General features: G+C 43.4%; 1 protein-coding gene across 1 annotated transcript in view; it reads left to right on the top strand.

Annotated features, from left to right (window-relative positions):
• Nucleotides 1–748: 748 nt before the first annotated feature.
• The window catches only part of CASQ2 (calsequestrin 2), a 69820-nt gene continuing 49364 nt past the window's right edge, over nucleotides 749–21204 (top strand). Inside the window, exon 1 of the mRNA XM_063628038.1 lies at nucleotides 749–1157. Coding sequence (XP_063484108.1) covers nucleotides 924–1157 — 234 coding nt within the window. The 5' untranslated portion in view covers nucleotides 749–923. The remainder of the gene's footprint in view (nucleotides 1158–21204) is intronic.

Genomic DNA, 21204 nt, shown 5'->3' with positions numbered 1-21204 from the left:
GGCGAGTGACCCTCCAAAGTTCATTAGCTGTTAAAAGGCAGAGTAGGGATTGGAACTGTGAACTTTGTTTCATTTTATTTTAATGAGGACAGATTCTTCTGGTGTCAGCTGGGTTCAGCAGGGTGTCCCTGCACCCCTCGCCCAGTGTCTGGCAGAGGATTTTTAAGAAGAGAGGATGGAAGTCAGAAAAAGACAGGAGTAGAACATGAAGTCTACCTCGGGGCTCCATTTTGTTCCATGTTGCAGTGAGGAACAGAGGATGAGCAACCACCATGAGGGGACAGGCTGAGTTACCTCCCTGGGGTGATTTAACATTTCAGTAATGTATGAGTGTCATTCCGTATGTTTTAACTCTCTATTTGCTTATTGGCACCATAGTCCCTTATCTCTCTCCCTCTCGAGTTTCTTTCTCTTCTTTGACCTTTCTAGCCTCCTTATTTCATGCGTGTACATTCTTGTCTTTTTCGTTCTGCCTCTTCCCTCTTCACCACTCGGACAGTCTGTATCAGCGAATCCCTCTACAGTGTCGTATCTAACTTTTTTATTCATTGCATGATTTATTTTTAGCCTGAAACAACTGCATCCTAAAAATGGAGTTCCTAATGAGACAGAGGCTGAGCAGAGCTATGTAAGGTATCTGGGGCTTGGCCTCCCAGCCTCCCTAGCTTGGCTGTTTTTCTACTCTCGCGCTTGCGTGTGTGTGTGTGTGTGTGTGTGCCTCTGCTCTTTGTCCTGAGCCCACGATTCCAGAGCTGGCTGGACCCAAAGAGGTGAAGAGTCACTTCTCGGCCCCAGGAAGGGCAAAGAAGAGAGACAAAATCAGCCTGTCTGCTCCCTGCTTGGCCCAAGAAGGCCTCCAACAGTCTTCTGTCCTCTCTTCTGCACACGGCATATTTGGGAACGAGAAACAAAAGTTTTCCCAAATGAAGAGAACTCACTTGTTTATTGTGGGGGTTTATTTTCTGTCCTCTTGCAGGGCCGAAGAGGGGCTTAATTTCCCCACGTATGATGGGAAGGACCGAGTGGTAAGTCTTTCCGAGAAGAACTTCAAGCAGGTTTTAAAGAAATATGACTTGCTTTGCCTCTACTACCATGAGCCGGTGTCTTCAGATAAGGTCGCGCAAAAACAGTTCCAACTGAAAGAAATCGTGCTTGAGGTAAGTAATCAAAGGGCATGCTGTCTGCGCTGCCTCAGTGAGGTGCTGAGGGAATGCCTTTGGCCAGGGGTTGGGATATGGGAACAAGGATGCAGAGAATATATACTGAAGTCTGCTTTATTTTGGCCTCATGTGAATCAGATGCCCTTGTCGCACAGCTGGGATGTGTGAACAATGAGGGGTGGGTCCTAACTCTTCAAATGAAGAGAACCAAACGTGCTACACTATGATGGGTCTGATGTAAAGTCTTTATGGCCCCCTTGACTTTTCAAGGGCCCTTGTCACAGCCATTGTTTCCCGGATAGAATGTAGAAACTATTGTTAAAACTGTTGGCTGAAATGAAATCCAGGGACTACTTGTGGATTTCACTCAGTGTGCCCAATCTGCTCCCTCACATCTCCCCGTGATCCTGGAGAGACCAGAGTTACTTGACCTTGCCTCTCTCTGGGGGTCAGATGGAGAATATCACTAAATGACTTTCCTCTCTCATGATTTGCTGTCAGTCAGCATTACAGAATGTAGTTGTGTGTAGATCTTCTGAGAGGCATATTCATGTATGTGATTTTTTTTTCTCAGAAAGTTCTTGGTGTGACTTTAGGGCAGAGCTGAAGTCAGTTCTTATTTTATCTGCATTACACGGCCTGCCTGTTTGTAACCTGGCACTGGGGCCCATTTTCTAATCGTTTGCGAGTGCCCCAGAAACTATTCCTGCAGCTCCTCCTGGACAGCTTAAGATGGCTTAAACTTTAAGAGGGCCTGAGGGTGCCAAGAATGCTAGTGGGCACCAAGATCCCTCATCAGTCCCCGTGCCTAGCCCAGGCGCAAACCTGTGAAAAGGATATTTGAGAATTACAGTTTATTAACCAGCACAATCAGAGAACTCAGGTTGATGAAATAGTTTGATTAACAGAATTATCGTATAAAACCCATGTGGATTTGAATTTTTTCAAATTGAAAAATTGACTGTAATAAAATCCAGCAAAACTATCCCAAATACATCAAAAATATATCTCCAACCTTGGGTGCTGAATGTGGAATTTCAGTTCTCTCTGTGGGTTGCAAGAAAAGAGAAAGCAGGGACAGTAATTAAGACTTTATTTTATAGAAATGAGCAAATCACAGGCTGGAAAAGAACGAGACATAGAACTTAGCTGCTGCTTAGCGCATGAAACCAACACTTACATTATATCTCCATCTCAAACTGCCATACTCAGTTCTCAAGAGACATTGTTATGAAAACTTAATTGAAGGCGTAAGGATTCTCCCCTATATGCTCGTCGCTGTCCATTAGCCTAGAACTCCAAAAGAATGCCTTTGGGTGGCCAGTACAGGCAAGGACATTCATTTCTGATTCTAATTTTTTTTTAAAAGAAATCTCTTTCTATCATCTATCTATCATCTATCTATCTATCTATCTATCTATCTATCTATCTATCTATCATCTATCATCATCTATCTGTCTGTCTATCTATCATCTATCTGTCTATCTATCTATCTATCTATCTAATCTATCATCTATCTGTCTGTCTATCTATCTATCTATCATCTATCTGTCTGTCTATCTATCTATCATCTATCTATCATCTATCTATCTATCTGTCTGTCTATCTCTAGCTCCCCCAAGTATATCTGTCCCCAAAGACTATGCAAAATCATGAAGAGAAACTTCCCCTGGGCTTACCATCCCTCCAGACACCTTTGATCCAAGAGTGCCCTTTTCACAGTTGGGTGCCAGCCCAGCAGAGACCGATAAGGAAAAGTTCACCACAGGAGTTAATTTGATGCCCCTCAGGCTGCTAAAGCTGGAGTGAGGCATCATTAGGAGAAAAAGAACACAGAACTTGAAGTCAGGATATCTGGATTTAAGTTCTGGCTTTGTCTCTACTACACACAGGACACAGGGCAAATTATGTAATTTCTCAGAGCCTCATTTTCTTATCTATAAATATGGAAAAATAACTATCATGCAGGCTTAAGAAATGATTAAATAATAATAATGTTTATTAAATGCTTACTAAGTGCAGGGACTGTTCTAAGCACTTGGTGTGTGTTAGCTTGTTTAATCCTTACAATAATTCTATTAAGTAGGTACAGTTACCAATTCCATTTTATAGATGGGGAAACTGAAGCAGAGAGGCTAAGTTGTCCAAGGTCACACAGCTACTGCAGATGAAGGCAGTCGTATGTGACACCTACACGGCACTACTCCTGAAATCAGTGCGAAAATGCCCAAGGGGCTTCTGGGTAACCTGTTTAAGATGGCTTCAAAAGTCTCCCTTAAACAGAGTTGCTCAGCCTCTGGGCCCAGGTCTGATGATGCCAGCTGTACCACCAGTATGGCCGAGAAGTACATGGCCTGGAGGTGCTGCTCATGCAAAAGTCCAAACCGAGGAGGAAGCCTGGGCTCCATTAGTGAAGGTTGAGGAAGGGAGGGGCCTTTGTTGAGATACTTGTCAGGTGCAGCATCAAGGGAAAAAATGGCTCCAGGAAGTCCATGAGTGGAAAGAGCGAATATGCCTTTAAACTTTCTTCATGGTCAAAACAACTATTTTGTCCTCTTAATCCTCTAGACCCCACACTTGCACTAAGAAAAATAGTCTGCCAGCTTCCAGGGCTGTGGCTGTTAGGGGGTAGGGGGAAAAGAGGAGGCAGTTCCCAGTGTCCATCCATCAGGCAGTGGAGTCTCAGCAACGGGCAAATAGCTGGAGGGGAGGCGTCTCCCTTCCCCCTCGCAGCTTAAGGCGGCTTCTGACACTTTTTATCATAACCGACTATGACCCAGTATATACAAACACACACAGACACACACACACACACACACACACACACCCACCAGAAACAAAAATTTCATATAAACTATACTTATTATTATTACCTGGGGAATTAAAATTTTTTTCTATTTTTATCTTGTTCTCTTCTATTTCACTTTAAAAATTGATCTCAACCTATTAAATTGATTTCGCTCTGCAGTGAGGAGTTGTCATCCCCAGGCTGAAACCCCTGAGGAATTTCTAGGAATTAGAAACTCATAGCTCCTCACACTAGGGCCACCCCATTCTAAGAAACTCCAAGGGCACTGTGGCCAGTCACGTATATTTTGTCTGCATCTCTAAGGGATGTCAATGAAAAGAGCCAGAAACAGCTCCACCCACACAGCGAGGAGGTCACTGCCTGATGAGGGGCACTTGAAATACCATTCAATTAGTCATGCATCTGCCACCTAATTGTTGTTGGGGCCCGTAGATGCTGTGGATACGGGGAAAATGAGACCCTCAAGTGGCTCACAGCTGAACATGGAAGAAAACATGCAAACTAAGAGCTACAGTGCAGGGAGGTTGCTGTAACAACAGAGCAACTTATAAGTTTCTCAGGGAGAGTAGAGGAAAGAGGAAGAGCCAGAACTTGTTTGTGAAATGAGTAGGAATTTACTGGCAAAACAGCAAATATTCTGATGGCTCTCAAGTATTTTTCCACCTGCTAGCTTTTTCCTAAAATTTGGCCAAGAGGGCCTCATTTCTTTAGGGTAAGATTTTTGTCCCTACTTAGTCGAGGTCCTATGGGAGAGGTAGACCTTTGAGATGTTGCCAATCACTTACATCGCCTGAGTCTGAATTCTGTCGTGAGAACAGGGCTTGACAAGGGGAAGAGGAGAAGGGGGAGAAGATAAAGTCTATACAGCTTAGCAAGAAAAAGGCAAGTAATATGACACCAGGAGGCAGCAAACCCAAACCTTGCTTTCCAATCTGGCCAGAGTCCAGCTCTGGAGGGCCCAAGGGTCGGTGTATGATCCATAGTTCTATGCAGATGTTCTACACATGCTTGTTGAATGAATGAATGAAATGTTAGAGCTCAAAAGAACTGTGGGAGTCATCTAGGTTGCTCTGAACCCCTCATTTCATAGCTGTAACCCTGACTTAAACAGCTGGCAGTTCTGATTCCTGCTTGGGTATTCTTCATAAACAAAGTAGCATATACTGATTTAGAAATTTCAGAGTATGTGGAAAAGAACTAAAAGGCAATAAAAGTAATCACACCAAAATAAACATGGATAATGTTCTGGTAGATTTCTTTCCAGTATTTTTTTCTTTTTTTTTCCCATTGTAAACATATATTAATTCACAAATTATGGGAAATGTTGAAAAGCTCACAGAACATATGTCCATTTACAATGCAGAATGCATTCAAATAATTAGATTTTAAAAGTAATACTTTCATGATTATATAATAAATGTTAAAATACAGAAGAACAAAAAGACAATAAAGAATTTAAAATTATTCATTGCTCAAAAGATTAAACACAGAATTACCATATAATCCAGAAATTCTATTTTGGGGTATATACCCCTAAGAATTAAAAGCAGGGACTCAAAGAGATAATTGAAGACCTATGTTCATAGCAGCATTATTCACAATAACCAAAAAGTGGAAATAAACCAAGTGTTGACAGATGAATGGATAAACATGTTGTACATAATATTATTCAGGCTTAAAAAGGAATGAAATTTTGACATATGCTACAACATAGGTAAACCTTGAAGACATTATTCTAACTGAATAAGCCAGACACGAAAGGACAAACATTGCACAATTTTATGTATATGTGGTACCTAGAGTAATCAAACTCACAGAGACAGAAAGTAGGTTGGTAGGGGCCAGGGGCTGGGGGAAAGAGGGAATGGTGAGTTATTGTTTAATGAGTATGGCGTTTCACTTTGGAAAAATGAAGATATTCTGGGCATGTATAGTGGTGATGGTTGCATAGCCATGTGAATGCACTTAATGCCACTGAACCAGTATTTTTTTCTATACATAAATATACATTTTTCAATTGGGAATTATACCATTTATACAGTTTTGTTTCCAGCTTTTTTTCACATCCATATATTGTATTTCTATATTATTAAACAGTAATGTTAATACCAGCATAGTATTCCATTGTATTATCATACATATTTTTAAAATAATTACCCTATATTTGGATCTTGACACAATTTTTAGAGTTTTAAAAATCTTATCTTTTCATTGTTGTTTTAATGAACATTTCTTTGATTTCTGGCTAAAGTTTTCCATAAAATTGTTTTGCCATTTATATATTTTTTCTTTCATAGATTATTTTTCTATGCCTTTTCTCATTTTTCTATTGGGGTGTCAACACAAATTATAAAGGGAGTTGCAATTTTGCATGCTGTCTCTTACAGCTTCCGCCAAGACAGTAAATTTAGTCACACCACAGTGGCCAACTTCCATTAGCATTACAGGACCCAGAGACAGGATATGGGCAGGTAATTCAGTTTCTCCTTGATGCTTTGTTTCCTGCTTCCTCTTTTTCCTTGAAACTGCTGTGCAAGCCACTGCTCCTATCATGTCCTATAAATATTGCCAGAGAAAGTTCTTCAACACCACCATTTCCCTCAGGTTGAAGTGCTTGAGAGATGGCATGCTCTAACATGGGCTTCCAGATCAGATAGACCTGGCTTCCTTATTTGCAAGCTGGAGATGACAGTGCTGTTGTGAGGATTGAATGAGGCTGCCCAGCAAGAGCATAGCTCTGGCACACAGAACATACTTAACAAACGCTGGCTTCTTTCAACCCACACTCAATATTTTGTCGGGATTCTAAACACAATGCAGCTAACCCCATCAGTTGACAAACTGAGGAAACCAGGCCTTGGGAGCTGGGGACTGGAAATGCAGCCATCTTGCTTATTCACAGCCAGTTTGATTCGCTCCTCCTCTTATTGCTTATTCACTCCTCCTCTCTGGGGCTGGAGAGGAGGAGTGAGTTGCCAGTGGTCACAGGTCGCTCTCGATGTACCGCTGTTTGGCATTCCCTCTGCTCTCAAGGCTTTGCTGAGCCTGTGTCAGCTATGTCTAATCACCTCATCAATGCCATTTATTAAATTAGGCCTTGCCCCATTTTCAGTCATGGTTCAGTCTCACCTACTTTGAGAGGTGCTTCCAGTTTCCTTCTAATCCTTTCTACCTTACTCTTTCCCCCCGTGGAGACATGGTTGGATTTTTTCCCTCTAGATTAGAAGCCTCATGAGAACAACCTGAATTAAAATCAAACTTGGTAATAGGGGAAGCAAAAAGCAAAGCAAAACAAAACAAAAGCAGACTGAGCCAAGTTCACATTGGGCAAGGATCAACAAACTGCTTGTGACTCAAAAACACAACTAAATGAATGCACTGGTCACATGACAACGTGACAGGTGGAGCCCCAGCTGGCCAGGCATGAGCAACATGGCCTCCACATCCTGAGTTCCTGAGCCCTCTATACATGGCATTACCGTTCTGCCTAGCACCCAGCCTGGGATGAGGAATCATCGACTCCTTCCTCTTCCCCTTCTACCTTGACATAGATCCAATCCCTAACTCCAAGACCTTTATCTTTTCCTCTACACCACTTCAATGCTAGGGGTCCAGCATTCCAACCTGAAAAAGAAGGCAAAAAAAGGACAAAAGCTTTTTCCAGGTGAGCTTAACACTTACATAGAAACAATTTTATGGTCACTTAAATCATCTATAGAAACAATTTTATGGTCACTTAAATCATCTATAGAAGGAAAGGAGGAAGGAGACATGCAAAGACCTCAGAGCTCAGTTTTAGGACCTCTGGGCACTTTTCATTTTATATTCACATTTCGTAGCTAAAATTGATGCTGTTAGCCATGTATATGTGTTTTGGGTGGCAGGGTGGAGAGGGAGGAATAGTAACTAAATAGACTAACCTGTAACCAATATGCATTTATTGGATTAAGGAAAGATATGGGGGATTTTTTCAGGCAGCTAGAGAGTGTTTCAGAACATGAAAACAAGTATTGTAAATCCCTGAATAGAAATATTCATTCATTTGTCAAATTTTCATTGCTATAAACAGACACTCAATAATCTTTGCATGAGTAAATGAATGTATCAGTGAATGTATGGATAAGGAACAAGCAATACTTTCCAGATTGTGAACAGTAAAGCTTGGTTCATTCATTTAGGGTGAAATAGGTCCCTTGCTCAGGCAGGGAATCAGGAGTCTTGGCTCAAAAATGGCCACATCTTCTTGGAAGTTGAACCAGGTCTACCTGCCGGTCCTATAGTTTTTCAACAGGCTGCAACTAGAGTTCAAGGTCTAAGGCTGCTGCCCGGTGTACCCTTGGTGTGTTTCTTCTGCTTTTCCTGCTTAAGAAGGTCTCACTTTAGCTCACCAATAGAGGCTGTTGAGATGCTCTGCTGCCATCCACACAGTGCCTGTCCAGGGGATCTCTCCTAAGCTTTCTTGGGTATTAAATGGCAGGACCACTACCTAAAAATGCAAACCAATTTTCCAGTGCCGAAACATAGGTTACTTTCCAATAATTTTTAAAGGATGACTCACACAGATTATCTATTAGGCCCTGTAGGGGAGAGAGATGCTGGTTTCATCATCTATGACAGGATCAAGAATCATAATCCTGTGTGATGTAGGCCTCTGAGTTTTGCAGCTGTTTAGTGGATCTCTTGATGCTGCTGCTCTCCGTCTGCCAGAGCCCCTAACAGACTGAGCTTCCTTCTTCCTTCGGGCCTCAGTCTCCTAAACTATCTGTATATCAATAAAAAGTAAACTTTAGCTGAGAGTGACTGTAGCCTCTTCAGGCTTTGCAATGTGCCCAGCATCATCATTGACAAGACTCATGTGCACTTTATGAACACCACTCTTACTCTTCTTCTTCTTCTTCTTCTTCTTCTTCCTCTTCCTCTTCCTCTTCTCCTCCTCCTCCTCCTCCTCCTCCTCCTCCTCTTCTTCTTCTTCTTCTTCTTCTTCTTCTTCTTCTTCTTCTTCTTCTTCTTCTTCTTCTTCTTCTTCTTCTTCTTCTTCTTCTTCTTTTCTTCTTCTTCTTCTTCTTCTTCTTCTTCTTCTTCTTCTTCTTCTTCTTCTTCTTCTTCTTCTTCTTCTTCTTCTTCTTTCTTCCTTCTTCCTTCTTTCTTCTTTCTTCTTCTTTCTTTTTTCTTTTTTTTTTTTTGACTGAGCCTCAGTCTGTTGTCCAGGCTGGAGTGCAGTGGTGCAATCTCAGCTCACTGCAACCTCTGCCTTCTGGGTTCAAGCAATTCTTCTGCCTCAGCCTCCTGAGTTGTTGGGATTACAGGTGCCCACCATCGTGCCTGGCTAATTTTTGTATTTTTAGTAGAGACAGGGTTTCACCATGTTGGCCAGGCTGGTATACCACCATTTTTCTATGTCCAACCTCAGATGAGGTAGCAGTGCTTGGGAAAACTGAGAGCCGGGCACCTGAACTTCTCTTCTATTTACCCACTATCCTTAGCAAGTCACACAGATTCACCTCTTTACACTGATCTATGAAATCTATGTGTAAGATCATCTATAAAATCAACCATCATCTCCTACCTCCATGAATTAGGAGAATTAAATGAAAACAGGTGAATAAGAATTTCTTATAAAATTATAAGAAGGTATAAAAGAGTCAGGTTTTATTATTTTTGTTACATCAGTTACTACTGAAGAAATTCATTTGTGTATTAATCGAATGACTAATTGAGTGCTTGAAGTATAGCGGGTGCTTATCAATGCGAATTTCCTTCACTAGTCACTTGAAGTTTTGTACGTGTTCTTAGTCGATTGTAGTAGTTCTCAACTTCGGCCACATATTAGAACCACATAAGGAGTTTTAAAAAATACTGTTTCCTGAGTCTTATCCCCACAGGTGCTGGTTTAATTGGTCACTGGGTAAAAGCTGATGTCCAGCTGCTACAATTTTTAAAAGCTCTCTGAGTGCTGTTAAGATGCAGCCAAGTTTGAAGGCCACTTGAAACTTGATGCTTAAAATGTGGACCCCAAGGTTGAGAGCAGCCCAGCTACGTGGGAGGCTGAGACTAGAGGATTGCTTGAGGCCAGGAGTTTAAGGCTGCAGTGTGTTATGATTGCATCTGTGAGTAGATACTGCACTCCAGCTTGAGCAACACAGTGAGACCTTATCTGAATAAAAAGGTGGACACCAGACCAGTAGCAAATGGCATCACTTGGACCATGTTAAAAACAAAGAATCTCAGGCCCTATCCCAGAATCAAACTTAACATTTAAATGAGATCCCTGTGTCATTTGTAGGCACGTTAAAGTTTGCAAAGCAGTGCGACAGTCTGTTGGGTTGGGAAAGTTTTCCAGATGACCAGAATCATGTTGTTACCTGTTTGACCTTTGGATTATTCATTCTTCAGAATGGTGTTGGAACTGTCAGTATAGCTCTAATTTGGAGAGTCGTTGGGATGTTAAGTTGGTTCTAGGGGTGCAGGGATTCATATCTGATTCGGGACTCAGCCAGGCCTCCCGGGGTTCTCCCACTGACCCATCACTCACACAATCAGTGACTAATCCTTTGGACCTCCTTAGAAGGAAATGATCTGGGACTTGAGAAGTCTTACCCTATTTGAGATCTTTCCAGTTGAATTGCTTGGCTTTTAAAAACCAACTCAGAAGGTGGTCTTCTAACTATCCTCAGGCCAGGGTTCAGAGTTGACCTTCAGAAAGAGAAGACATGCATCTGTTTGGTTGCTGTGTCACTTTAGCCCTTTCCCCAAAAGAGATGGCAAATCTAAGAACCCTGAAGGTAGATGGAAGTGGGGCATTAAGATGTTATGATGTTTAATGGAAAACCATGGGAAAGCTTCTCAGAGAAAACTTGTGAGTATTTTGTAATATAAAACTAAGTCTAGTGAACACCTGAATAGAAATATTCATTCTTTCATTTATTCATGAAATATTCATCTTACTTACTGTCTAAGTCTGCTTAGTGTTGCTATAACAGAATACCTGAGGCTGGGTCATCTATAAAAAGAGGTTTACTTGGCTCATGATTCTAGTGGCTGGAAAGTTCAAAATTGGCAGCTGCATCTGGTGAAGGCCTCATGCTGCTTCAACTGATGGCAGAAAGCAGAAAGCAATAGAGGAAGGGGCAAGGAAATCATGTGATGAGAGAGAAAGAAAGACAGAGAAGCCAAGGAAGCCAGACCCTTTTAAACAACCTGTTCCCTCAGAAACTAATTTGTTCTCATTAAAACTCACTTACCCTCGAATGAGGGCATTCATCTATTCATCTGTTCATAAGGGGCCCACCCATATAACCCAAACACCTCTCACTAGACCCTACCATTGAACACTACCATATTGGGAATAAAATTTCAACAGAGTTTTGATGGGGACAAACCACACCCAAATCATAGCACTTAGAAAGATGCAGATGGAATGGCCCCAGTGTCTAGGGAAATGTTCCTCTTTTATTGATGATAAGAACTCACTTCCTTTAGGTCTATGCTTAAATGTCACCTTATCAAAGAAGTTATCTCCCTGACAACCTATGTAAATCACACTTTCCATGCACTCATTTTACCTCCTCTACCCTCCTCTATGCTTTTTCTACATAGCACTTGGCTGACATATTGCATATTGTCTGACACCCCTTCTTTTAGTACATTTGTGTTGCTATAAAAGAATACCTAAGACTAGGTAATTTGTAAAAAATAAAAGGTTTATTTGGCTTACAATTCTGATGTCTGAAAAAGTTGAAGATTGGGTGTCCATATCTGGCTAGGGCCACAGGCTGCTTCCGCTCATGGCAGAAGGTGAAAAGGAGCTGATGTGTGCAGAGATCACACAGCACCAGAGGAAGCAAGAGAGAGAGAGACAAAGAGAAGGTGCAAGGCTGTTTTTAATAACCAGCTCTCAGAGGAACTCTAGCAGGAACTAATAGAGTGAGAACTCACTCAGTCACTGCCTCACCCATGGACGACATTAATCTATTCATAAGGGATTCACCTCCATGACCCCAAGGCCTCCCATTAGGCTCCACCTCCAACATTGGGGATCAAATTTTAATGTGAGATTTGGAGGGAAAAACGTCCAGACTACAGCACCTGCTATAGAATGTGACATTCACAAAGGCAAGGACTTTGTTCTACTCATTGCTATACCCCCAGCACCTAAACCAGTGCCTGACTTAGTAGGTATTCAACAGCATTTGTCAAATGAATGTTGAATGAAGAGAAGAGGAAGGAGGAGAAAGGAGAAGCCCATATTATGAACTTACCATAAACCATGCCAATATGAGACTTTACATATGTTATTTTATTTAATTCTTACAACATTACAGACAGAGAAATGAGCCAGAGAGCTAAGTAAAAATTGCCTAAAGTCACAAAGCTATAAAACATTAGATCGTGAAGCAGAGTTTGAACCCAAACCTATCTGGTTTCAAATGATATGTTCCTTCCATTATGCTAAGGAGCAGCTAAAGGGATTGCTTCATGTTTGTAAGCAGTGCCAACTTATGAAGGGGCCGATGTCTTTAGCTTGTACTCTGGATTTTCACTCACACTTGAGCTGCATTAAATTGCACAATTAGACTATGTGTTGAACCTAAATGACTAATGTGAGCCAATGGACCGTTGCTTGGCACTTGGAACTTAATAAATGTTTGCTGGATGGATGGATGGAGAGGGGAAGAAGGAAAAGGTCAAGAATTAGAAATAAATTGCTTATACTGAAGATATACTTCTCCTTGATCTCATATTTAAATTAAGTTAAATTTTTTAAAGTATTGAGTAAAATTGTAAAGAGGTTGAATTTGCCAGATTCAGGAACTTGTTTGTTACCCTTGCTTAATCCCACCAAAATATGGGTAAAATTGATTTTTTTAAGCCATGGGATTCTTAGCCCAAAATATACATACACGTAGGCAGAAGCCTCCAAGCTTTATAAGGCTGACCCTTGTTCTAAACCTATTTAGCACTGGCAAATATCCCAGTGGTGGTTGCATTTCCAAACCCCAAGAGAGGAAGGCAAAATGAAGTTGCTGGAGTTGAGTGAATCTGCAGATGGAGCCGTGTGGAAACGCTGGGCAGGGAATAGCAACACACACAGGATTCAGGTATTTTTTTCCAACTGTTCACTGCCCAAAAATGGCAATCTCCAAATTCACACCTGCTCCACTCTGAAAAATTAGATGAGGTCAGGCTTATTTTGGTTTGGCTTAGAGAACAAAGCCTCTCATAGAGCCCATGCTCTCTCAGGAGGTGCTCACTTTTAAATCGCAGTTCTCCGTGAAGCCCAAGTGCTGTTGAATTCTGTGTGGAGGATTGCGGGGCACATATCGGTAATACAGGGGATCCTTGGAGTGAGATGGTAAAAGAACAGAAATGCTAGTGGTAAAAGCATGGATTGAGTTGATTACAGTTAAATGTTTCCTTTCACCTATGGAATTATAAGGAAATAAAGGTTTCACGAACTGGAAAATACATTGTTGATTCAGAAGTTTTTAGACCATTGGAACCTTCTCTCACTACTCCTATCTCCAAAGCCCCTGCTATTGCGCAAGTCCAAATAGGACACTTATTCATCACATTCCTGAGGTAGATCTCCTCCCAAAGGTATAAGTATTTATTTATTTATTTATTTATTTATTTATTTATTTAGAGACGGAGTCTTGCTCTGTCACCCAGGCTCCCAGGCTGGAGTGCGGTGGTGCGATCTTGGCTCACTGCAACTTCTGCCTCCCTGGTTCAAGTGATTCTTCTGCCTCAGCCTCCTGAGTAGCTGAGACTACAGGCGTGTGCCACCATGCCCAGCTAATTTTTATATTTTTAGTAGATACGGGGTTTTGTCATGTTGGCTGGGCTTGTCTCGAACTCCTGACCTCAGGTGATCCACCTGCCTCCGCCTCCCAAAGTGCTGGGATTACAGGCACGTGCCACCATGCCTGGCCCCCAAAGTTATAAATTTTAAAATGGGGGCGTGAGATACCATGAAAGTCACCACTGCAGAAATATTATAAGGGCTATTATGATATAAGGCAGTAAAATTAAAAGTAAGAAATAAAATCTGATTCCAAATCACAAGATTTTTCTTTACTCAGCAGCCCTACCCTGTGGCAGTTTGAGCTTTACAGGCTGGTGCGGAGTATTTTTGCATAATTGTCAGCTTAGCTTTAGTGCGCATTCAAAATGACTTGTTCCTGCTAGAAAGTCAGCCCCCTGAAGAACTGAGCCCGTTCAAAGAAGCCTCTAAGGCTTCCCTTTTTATAAACTGGATGTGGTAGGCCAGAATTATCCAGATAAGCTGTTTCTATTTGGACAGCCATGCAGGAAAGGGGCCAGTATGGCATCTTGCAATGTGGTGGGCTAGGCAAGCCAGAGCCGCTTCTGTGTGCCCGGAGTGCCAGTTCCAGGAGCTCCCACCTGCTGCCCAGGTGCCCCAAGCCAGACAGGCCTCTCCTCACCATCTGCCTTGAGCTGGGTGGCAAGGAGAGCCAACAGGTACTCCCTCACACGTTCACCTGCTTCGACCTATACAACACACACAATTACTCTGGCCCTGGATATCTAACTGTTAGCCTGACCACACACCTCCGATTTATGAAGGAAGTGAAGCATCCTCCAGACACAGAAGAAGAAGTGAATGCAACACAGATGACTATTGGCAGTAGCACCTAGCAGTGTGAGATGCACGGGCTTTGGAGTTAGAACCAGCTGGGATTGAGTCCTTGCACTAGCTGTGTGACTGCAGGCAGGTCGCTTAGCTCCTCAAGGCTGAGTGCTGACTTTATAAAATGTAAGCCACAGTACCCTCCTCATAGAGGTTTTAAGAAGACAAAACAGGTAACATGTGTGAAGTGATTGGCACACGCTTGGTGCTCAGTGAAGGGCTGCTCCTGAAATCGTTTTGTATGTGAAAGCACATTGAAAACTCCCACTCTCCACTCAAGTTAGTTATCCATGGCATTTGCTGTCATTAGCAGATGCTATCAAAATAAACACTAGTCAGACATTTCAGAAAGTTCAGCCAAGCAGGGACAGGTTCCTCTTCTGCTTATTGCACTGTGGAAACCGTAAGTCAAGGATCTCTTCGTTCAATCATTATTTTACATTGATGAGGCCTCTCCATGAGAGGAAGCACCCCACCCCCTTTTGAAAATGAGGTGTACCAACCTCCAATGAAGGTTAGTTTAAAAAGGGGTGATCTCTCTGGCTCCAGAAAGCACTGAGTATCATGTGGAACTTTTTCCCAAGGAGCGTTGGAGGGAGGGACTACCAGAGGAGGTCAGGGCCTGGGCTTCCAGACTGCGTTTTTACAGGCTCTGGGGCACAGAATTCTGTTGAGAAAAACTGGAGAAGGGCATGGCCTTGCCCCACGTCAGTCAAATTCACTCTTTAGAAATTCCATTGCAATAATATTTTTAGATAAAACAAAACAAACCTGGCCTTCAGGGACAGCTTCCCTCATTCTGTCAGTTTGGACATGGGAAAATGCTGCACAATAAAAGATTGTGATTTTGTGTTACAGACCGGAAGAGCCACAGCTCTCAATGTGTGGGCCCGAGACCGGCAGCCTCAGCAGCACCTGGGACCCGGGCAGAAATGCAAATTCTTGGGTACCATCCAAGACCTGCTGAATCAGAAACTCTGGGGCAGGCCCAGCAATCTCTTTTTACTGGCTGCCCCTCCAGGGAATGCTGATGTGCACCCAGGTTCTAAAACCACTGACTTAGTGTAGTGGGGTTTGCCCTGTAGTTAATTGGTAGGGAACTTTCACTACGTACTTGTATACATGATACTCCTGTGAGATTGGATCTCATTTTTTTAGATAAGGAAATTGAAGATCAGTTAAGTTGTGACTTGCCCAGAGTCTCACAGCTGGTAAGTTGCAAAGCCAGGATTTGGGCCCAGGTCCCTCAGAGGCCAAGGTATAGGAACAAAATGTAATGGATAAAAGTTTGGGCTCTGGAGCCAGAGTGTCAGGGTTGAAAGCCTAGCTGGGTCACTTAAGCTCTGTGTGTTCCCAGGCAAGTTGGTTAACCACTCTGTGCCTCTATTTCCTCATCTGCAAGCCTCTACCTCATGAGGATTTTGTAGAGATTCAATAAGATAATTCTTGTAAGGCAGTTGGAGCAATAGCTGGCACATAGTAAACACCCAGTAAGTGCTTTTTTTAAATTGTTGTTGTTATATAGCCTCTCAGAATTGTGGGGTGGAAAAAATACATAGCATCTTCCCTTGGGTCTTTTCCTTGGCATTGACCAACGTGATAGTCCAAAATGCCAATAAAAACAATCAACAGTCTCCCTCTCCCCGAAGGCTCTTTCAGAGGCCACCTATTCCAGCCCTAAAGAGGCCCCTGATACTCGCTTGAATCCCATAAAATAGCTGTCCCTTCATTGAGCCAGCCTCCTTCGTGAACACATCACATGCCAGCTGCCCAGCTATACATAGCTCAGGCCTACTTTGAGGGCGGCAGAAAGTGACAGGAGATTACCGGAGAGAAACGTCAGCTCTCTGATTTCAGGGGAGGACACACAGTTGTTGAATTGCTTGACATGTTGCCAGATGGCATGAGGGACAGTGGGTACAAACAGCCGTTTGGCTCTTGGCTTACATGAAAACAGCAGGGTTACAGCCAGGGTGTTTTTAATGACTGGCCTGAGGGACAATCACTTGGAGCAGAGATCTGTGACATTTTCCCCGAGGCTCAACTTTTTTTTTCAGATTCTTGGCCCTGCAGAAAGTAATCCCCACCCACCTCCTTTCAACAAGTAACCACCTCCTTTTTCTTTATGACCCTCCACCTCCCCATCTTCCCTCTGACTGTGTAGTAAATTAGTCTTTCTCCTCTACAAAGACAGCTCTTGGGAAATGGTACAAATGTAACTTTCTTCCTGTCTTTCCCTGGGTTAGAGCTGGTAAGTCCTATGAAGAGACTGGATTGGGTGGGGTCTTTATGGAGGTATTGGATGTGCTGCCCTGGGAGTCCCAGGGGCAGTCAAGCAGCACAGGGCACCCCTCTCGCTCCTGTGTGACGCCTTGAATAAGCGAGCCACACCTGCTGTAACATGTCCTTGCCACCCACCCAGCGGTTTAACTCCCAGTGCTTTGGCTTCTGTCTCAGCTCTTCTCTAAAAGGTCACCTGTGACTTACCAGTCCTGAGATGAGAGGCCTCATGGGGGTCCTACCCCTCCTTGACTCCCTGCAACATTTGATATGACCACCCGCTCCTTTGTGACTCTGAAGTCATGACACCAGGATCCGTTCTCTCCCTGCACTTCTCCCATAGCTCCGCTCTGCTTCCAGGGTAGGCTTCTTGCTCTTACTCCTGAGCCAGCCAGCCTTTGACCCTGTGGCTTTCTCTCATACTCGTCTCCCAAAGATGTCATCTGTCCTCAAGCCTTCACCTCTCACGCGGGACCTCTCCCCTGAGCCCTAGATCAGCACCTCTGGGTCTGGGCTGGACTGCCATGACTGTGAACTCTCTGGGTCTGAATCCATGCTGAGAAGCTTCCCCAGTTCTGTCATGCTCTCCTGCCACCACTGTGTGTCCTCCACTTCGTTTCCTCATGGAAGACCCTCAAACTATTGTGCCTCCTCCCTCTTCTTTGATCTCTCTCCTTTTTCTCTCCAAAACCAAGGAAGACTTACCAGGTCTGACTGATTCTCCTCCACTTCGTTTCCTCATGGGAGACCCTCAAACTATTGTGCCTCCTCCCTCTTCTTTGATCTCTCTCCCTTTTCTCTCCAAAACCAAGGAAGACTTACCAGGTCTGACTGATTCTCAACTTGTAGCACCACCTGCATGAGTCACTTTTTCTCCCACTGACACTGTCTTGGTCTGAGATCAGAGAATCTCTCACACAGACTAGGACATCAGCCTCCCAAGTGGTGGCCTTTCCTTTCCACCCTCCTTTCTGTCTTCTCTACACACTCAGATCCACTCTTGCCAAACACAACTTAGTCATATTACTCTTCTACTCACACAACCCCCAAATCAGAGCTTCCAGTCCTAGTAGTTAAGTCCTTCACACTTTTTTTTCTAATGTGATTTTAACACAGGACTTCTTTCAGCACCCCAAATAAGCCCACTGCTCAAGTAGGTCAGCCTCTTCTCCTGCACACCCCTGCACATTCCTACCTGCAAACCTTTTCTTATACCATTTCTTCCTCATGGGATGCCCTTGCAGCCCCCCTCCGCCTATCCACACACTCCTCCTCCAAGGTCTAGCTGGCCTCCCCTTTTCTAAACAGCCTCCCTCTTCATTCATTCATTTACTGAAGAAACTACTGGTTTTATTTATTTTTTATTTTTTTATTTTTGAGATCTGATCTGTTCAGGTATTATGCTAGGTGCTAGAGATAGCATGGGAGAAAAACAGACATGGACATAGAGCTTACAGGCTACAACATGGACAATTGCTAGACAAAGACTCATATAAATTAATGTGCACTTGCAACTGTGAAATGGTTGCAAAGGAAAAGCACGGGGTGATATGATCAAGGGTAAAAAGGGAAAAACTAAGATTGGGAGTCAGGGAATGCCTTTTGAGGAACTGATGTTTGAATGTAGACTTCAAGGAAAGTAGAAACCAGCAAACAGTCGGGGAAAAGGAATTCTATTTGGAGTGAAGGGTGTGTGTAGAAGCAGAGCATGTGTTGGTGCCTTTGTGTGAATTAGAACAAGGTGTCCCTGCCAGAAGCTGAAGCTTCAACTGGCCTAGGGCTTGAGAGCACAGCTGAAGGAGGTGATCCTGTGCAAACACCTGAGCCAGGAATAAGCTTGATGTTTTGAGGAGCTGAAGACAATTGTATTAAGTAAGAAACAGAGTGACCCCAGATGAGGCTGGAAAGACAAGTGGAACAAAGAGTGCAGGACATTCTTGGCCATGTTAGGGATTTAGGTTCATCCTGAGTGCATGGAAATTTAATCCACAGTATTCATCACAGCCCACTGGGCTCTGCAGGATTTGACCTCCCAGCCCACAAACTAAGTCTCCATAGCTCTTATTTTTTGTCCTATTCCTGTGGCACCTAGAGCTATTTTTTTTTTTTTTTAAGACGGAGTCTCACTCTGTCGCCCAGGCTAGAGTGCAGCGGCGTGATCTCGGCTCACTGCAAGCTCCACCTCCTGGGTTCACACCATTCTCCTGCCTCAGCCTCCCAAGTAGCTGGGACTGCAGGCTCCTGCCACCACGCCCGGCTAATTTTTTTGTATTTTTTTTTTAGCAGAAACGGGGTTTCACTGTGTTAGCCAGGATGGTCTCGATCTCCTGACCTCATGATCCGCCTGCCTCGGCCTCCCAAAGTGCTGGGATTACAGGCGTGAGCCACCGAGCCTGGCCCTAGAGCTGTTTTTTTAATGAATTTCATACCTCATTAAATCACAAAGTCCCTGGAGCTGACATGTGACTTACACATTTTTGTTAACACAGTAGGTTCTCAATTAATAATCGTTCTCTTTCCATTGCAATAGTTAACACTATGGCGTTTTTGAATTGGCACAAGATCCAAAACCCTAGCCAGCTGTCATAATATTAAGAAGAAAATCTAATGTTTACTAAGCACTTACTCCATGCCAAGAACTGTGCCAAGCACTTTACATGCATTATTTCAGTTAATCATCAAAACAGTCCCATTGAATAGATATTGGTATTGTCCACTTTTTACACTGGAGTCACAGCACAGGCTTGTGGACAAGTCAAAAATCCAGGTCTCTGATTCCAAGCCCTGTGCACTTAACAACCGGGGCATAGTATCCATGAGTCATTTATTCATTCGAAGACGAGATCTGCTTGGATCCACCCTGTCATTACAGGGGTAGCAGTGGTGCGATAAATACCTACAGTACACAATCTTTTAACAAGAGTAAAGCTATATTATAAATATCCAATTCTTTCCTATTGAATTACGCATATTATTTAAATAGAACTTTTTAGGCTGGGTGCAGTGGCTCATGCCTGTAATCCCAACATTTTGGGAGGCCAAAGTGGGAGGATTACTTGAGCCCAGGAGCTCAAGACTAGCCCTGGCAACAAAGCAAGACCCTGTCTCGACAAAACTTAGAAAATTAGCCAAGTGTGGTGGTGCAGGCCTGTAGTCCCAGCTATTCAGAGGGCTGAGGTGGGAGGATTGCTTAAACCTGGGAGGTCAAGGCTTCAGTGAGCCATGATTGTGCCACTGCACTGCAGCATGGGAAAGGGAGTGAGAACAGGTCCCAAAACAAAACAAAACTTTAAGGACCTTAAAAGAACTTTTAAAAAACATTTTTTGTACTCAAAAGAATCAGCAATGGTTAAAACAAATCGTAATGTTTCTAGAAAGAATGAGCACTGACCGATGCCCAGAGGCTGTATATAACCAACTGATAAGAGATAACCACATTCGCTAGGATGCACTATCTGAGAGGTAACTAACCAACCAAACAAACCAGCAGAGAAACAGTTGTACATCAACAGGAGAAAATTGCAATCCTGTCTGAAAAGTCTGTACTAGTTTTCTGGGAATTTCGGAGATATATTGACTCTACCTTTTTTTCTCATGTATGGAACTCTTTGTCACTGTATTTGATGACAATTGCCTCTAACTCCTTGGCTCACAAGGCCCTTGAACTTGTGAAGTACTTGGACCAATCCACCCATTCATCCACAAGTATGCTGAGTGTCTCCAAGAAACTGCAAGATACAAAAGAAGCACAAAACAGGGTCCTTCTTCTTATGGAGGAAAGAGTCACAATGTAGAGACTATACACAACTCTAATGACTACACAATAAGTGCCAGAGTACTGTGCCCTTGTGAGGGGATTTTGGAGTTCCAGAGAGGAGAATGTGGTGAAAGATGAACCTGGAGCTGGGCTCTGCAGCCAAGGGTGGCCAGGACTGGTAGTGACCTGAGAATGCAGTGAGACTAGGCTGCAGGAGAGAAGGGAACATGTGAGCTGGAGATTTAGGGCCAAAGCAAAGGTGGAGGCAAGGCCAAGCCAAATATGAGAGGTAGACAGACTCCTGCCTGCCCCACTAGCCCAGCAGAGGCTCCTGGCGGCCATGTCAGGAGTCACCTACCTGGCACCCTTGGCTCCCATGAAGGAGACTTGCTAGGACTGATGGCAGTGATCACAGAACTCAAGTGGGCAGGCTTTGGGTCTTATCAGCATGGGAGGCAAGAGTGATGGGAATTCTGGAGGGATTTTGACAAAGGGAGCCAAAGAGGAGGTGGGAAAGTCTCAGCTAGGCATGGGATCCTGGCCCATG

This window comes from Symphalangus syndactylus, chromosome 12, assembly GCF_028878055.3.
Source record: "Symphalangus syndactylus isolate Jambi chromosome 12, NHGRI_mSymSyn1-v2.1_pri, whole genome shotgun sequence".
NCBI classification, from domain to species: Eukaryota; Metazoa; Chordata; class Mammalia; order Primates; family Hylobatidae; genus Symphalangus; species Symphalangus syndactylus.
Note: the sequence above shows the minus strand (reverse complement) of the source record. Positions and strands in the feature narration are given on the sequence as shown.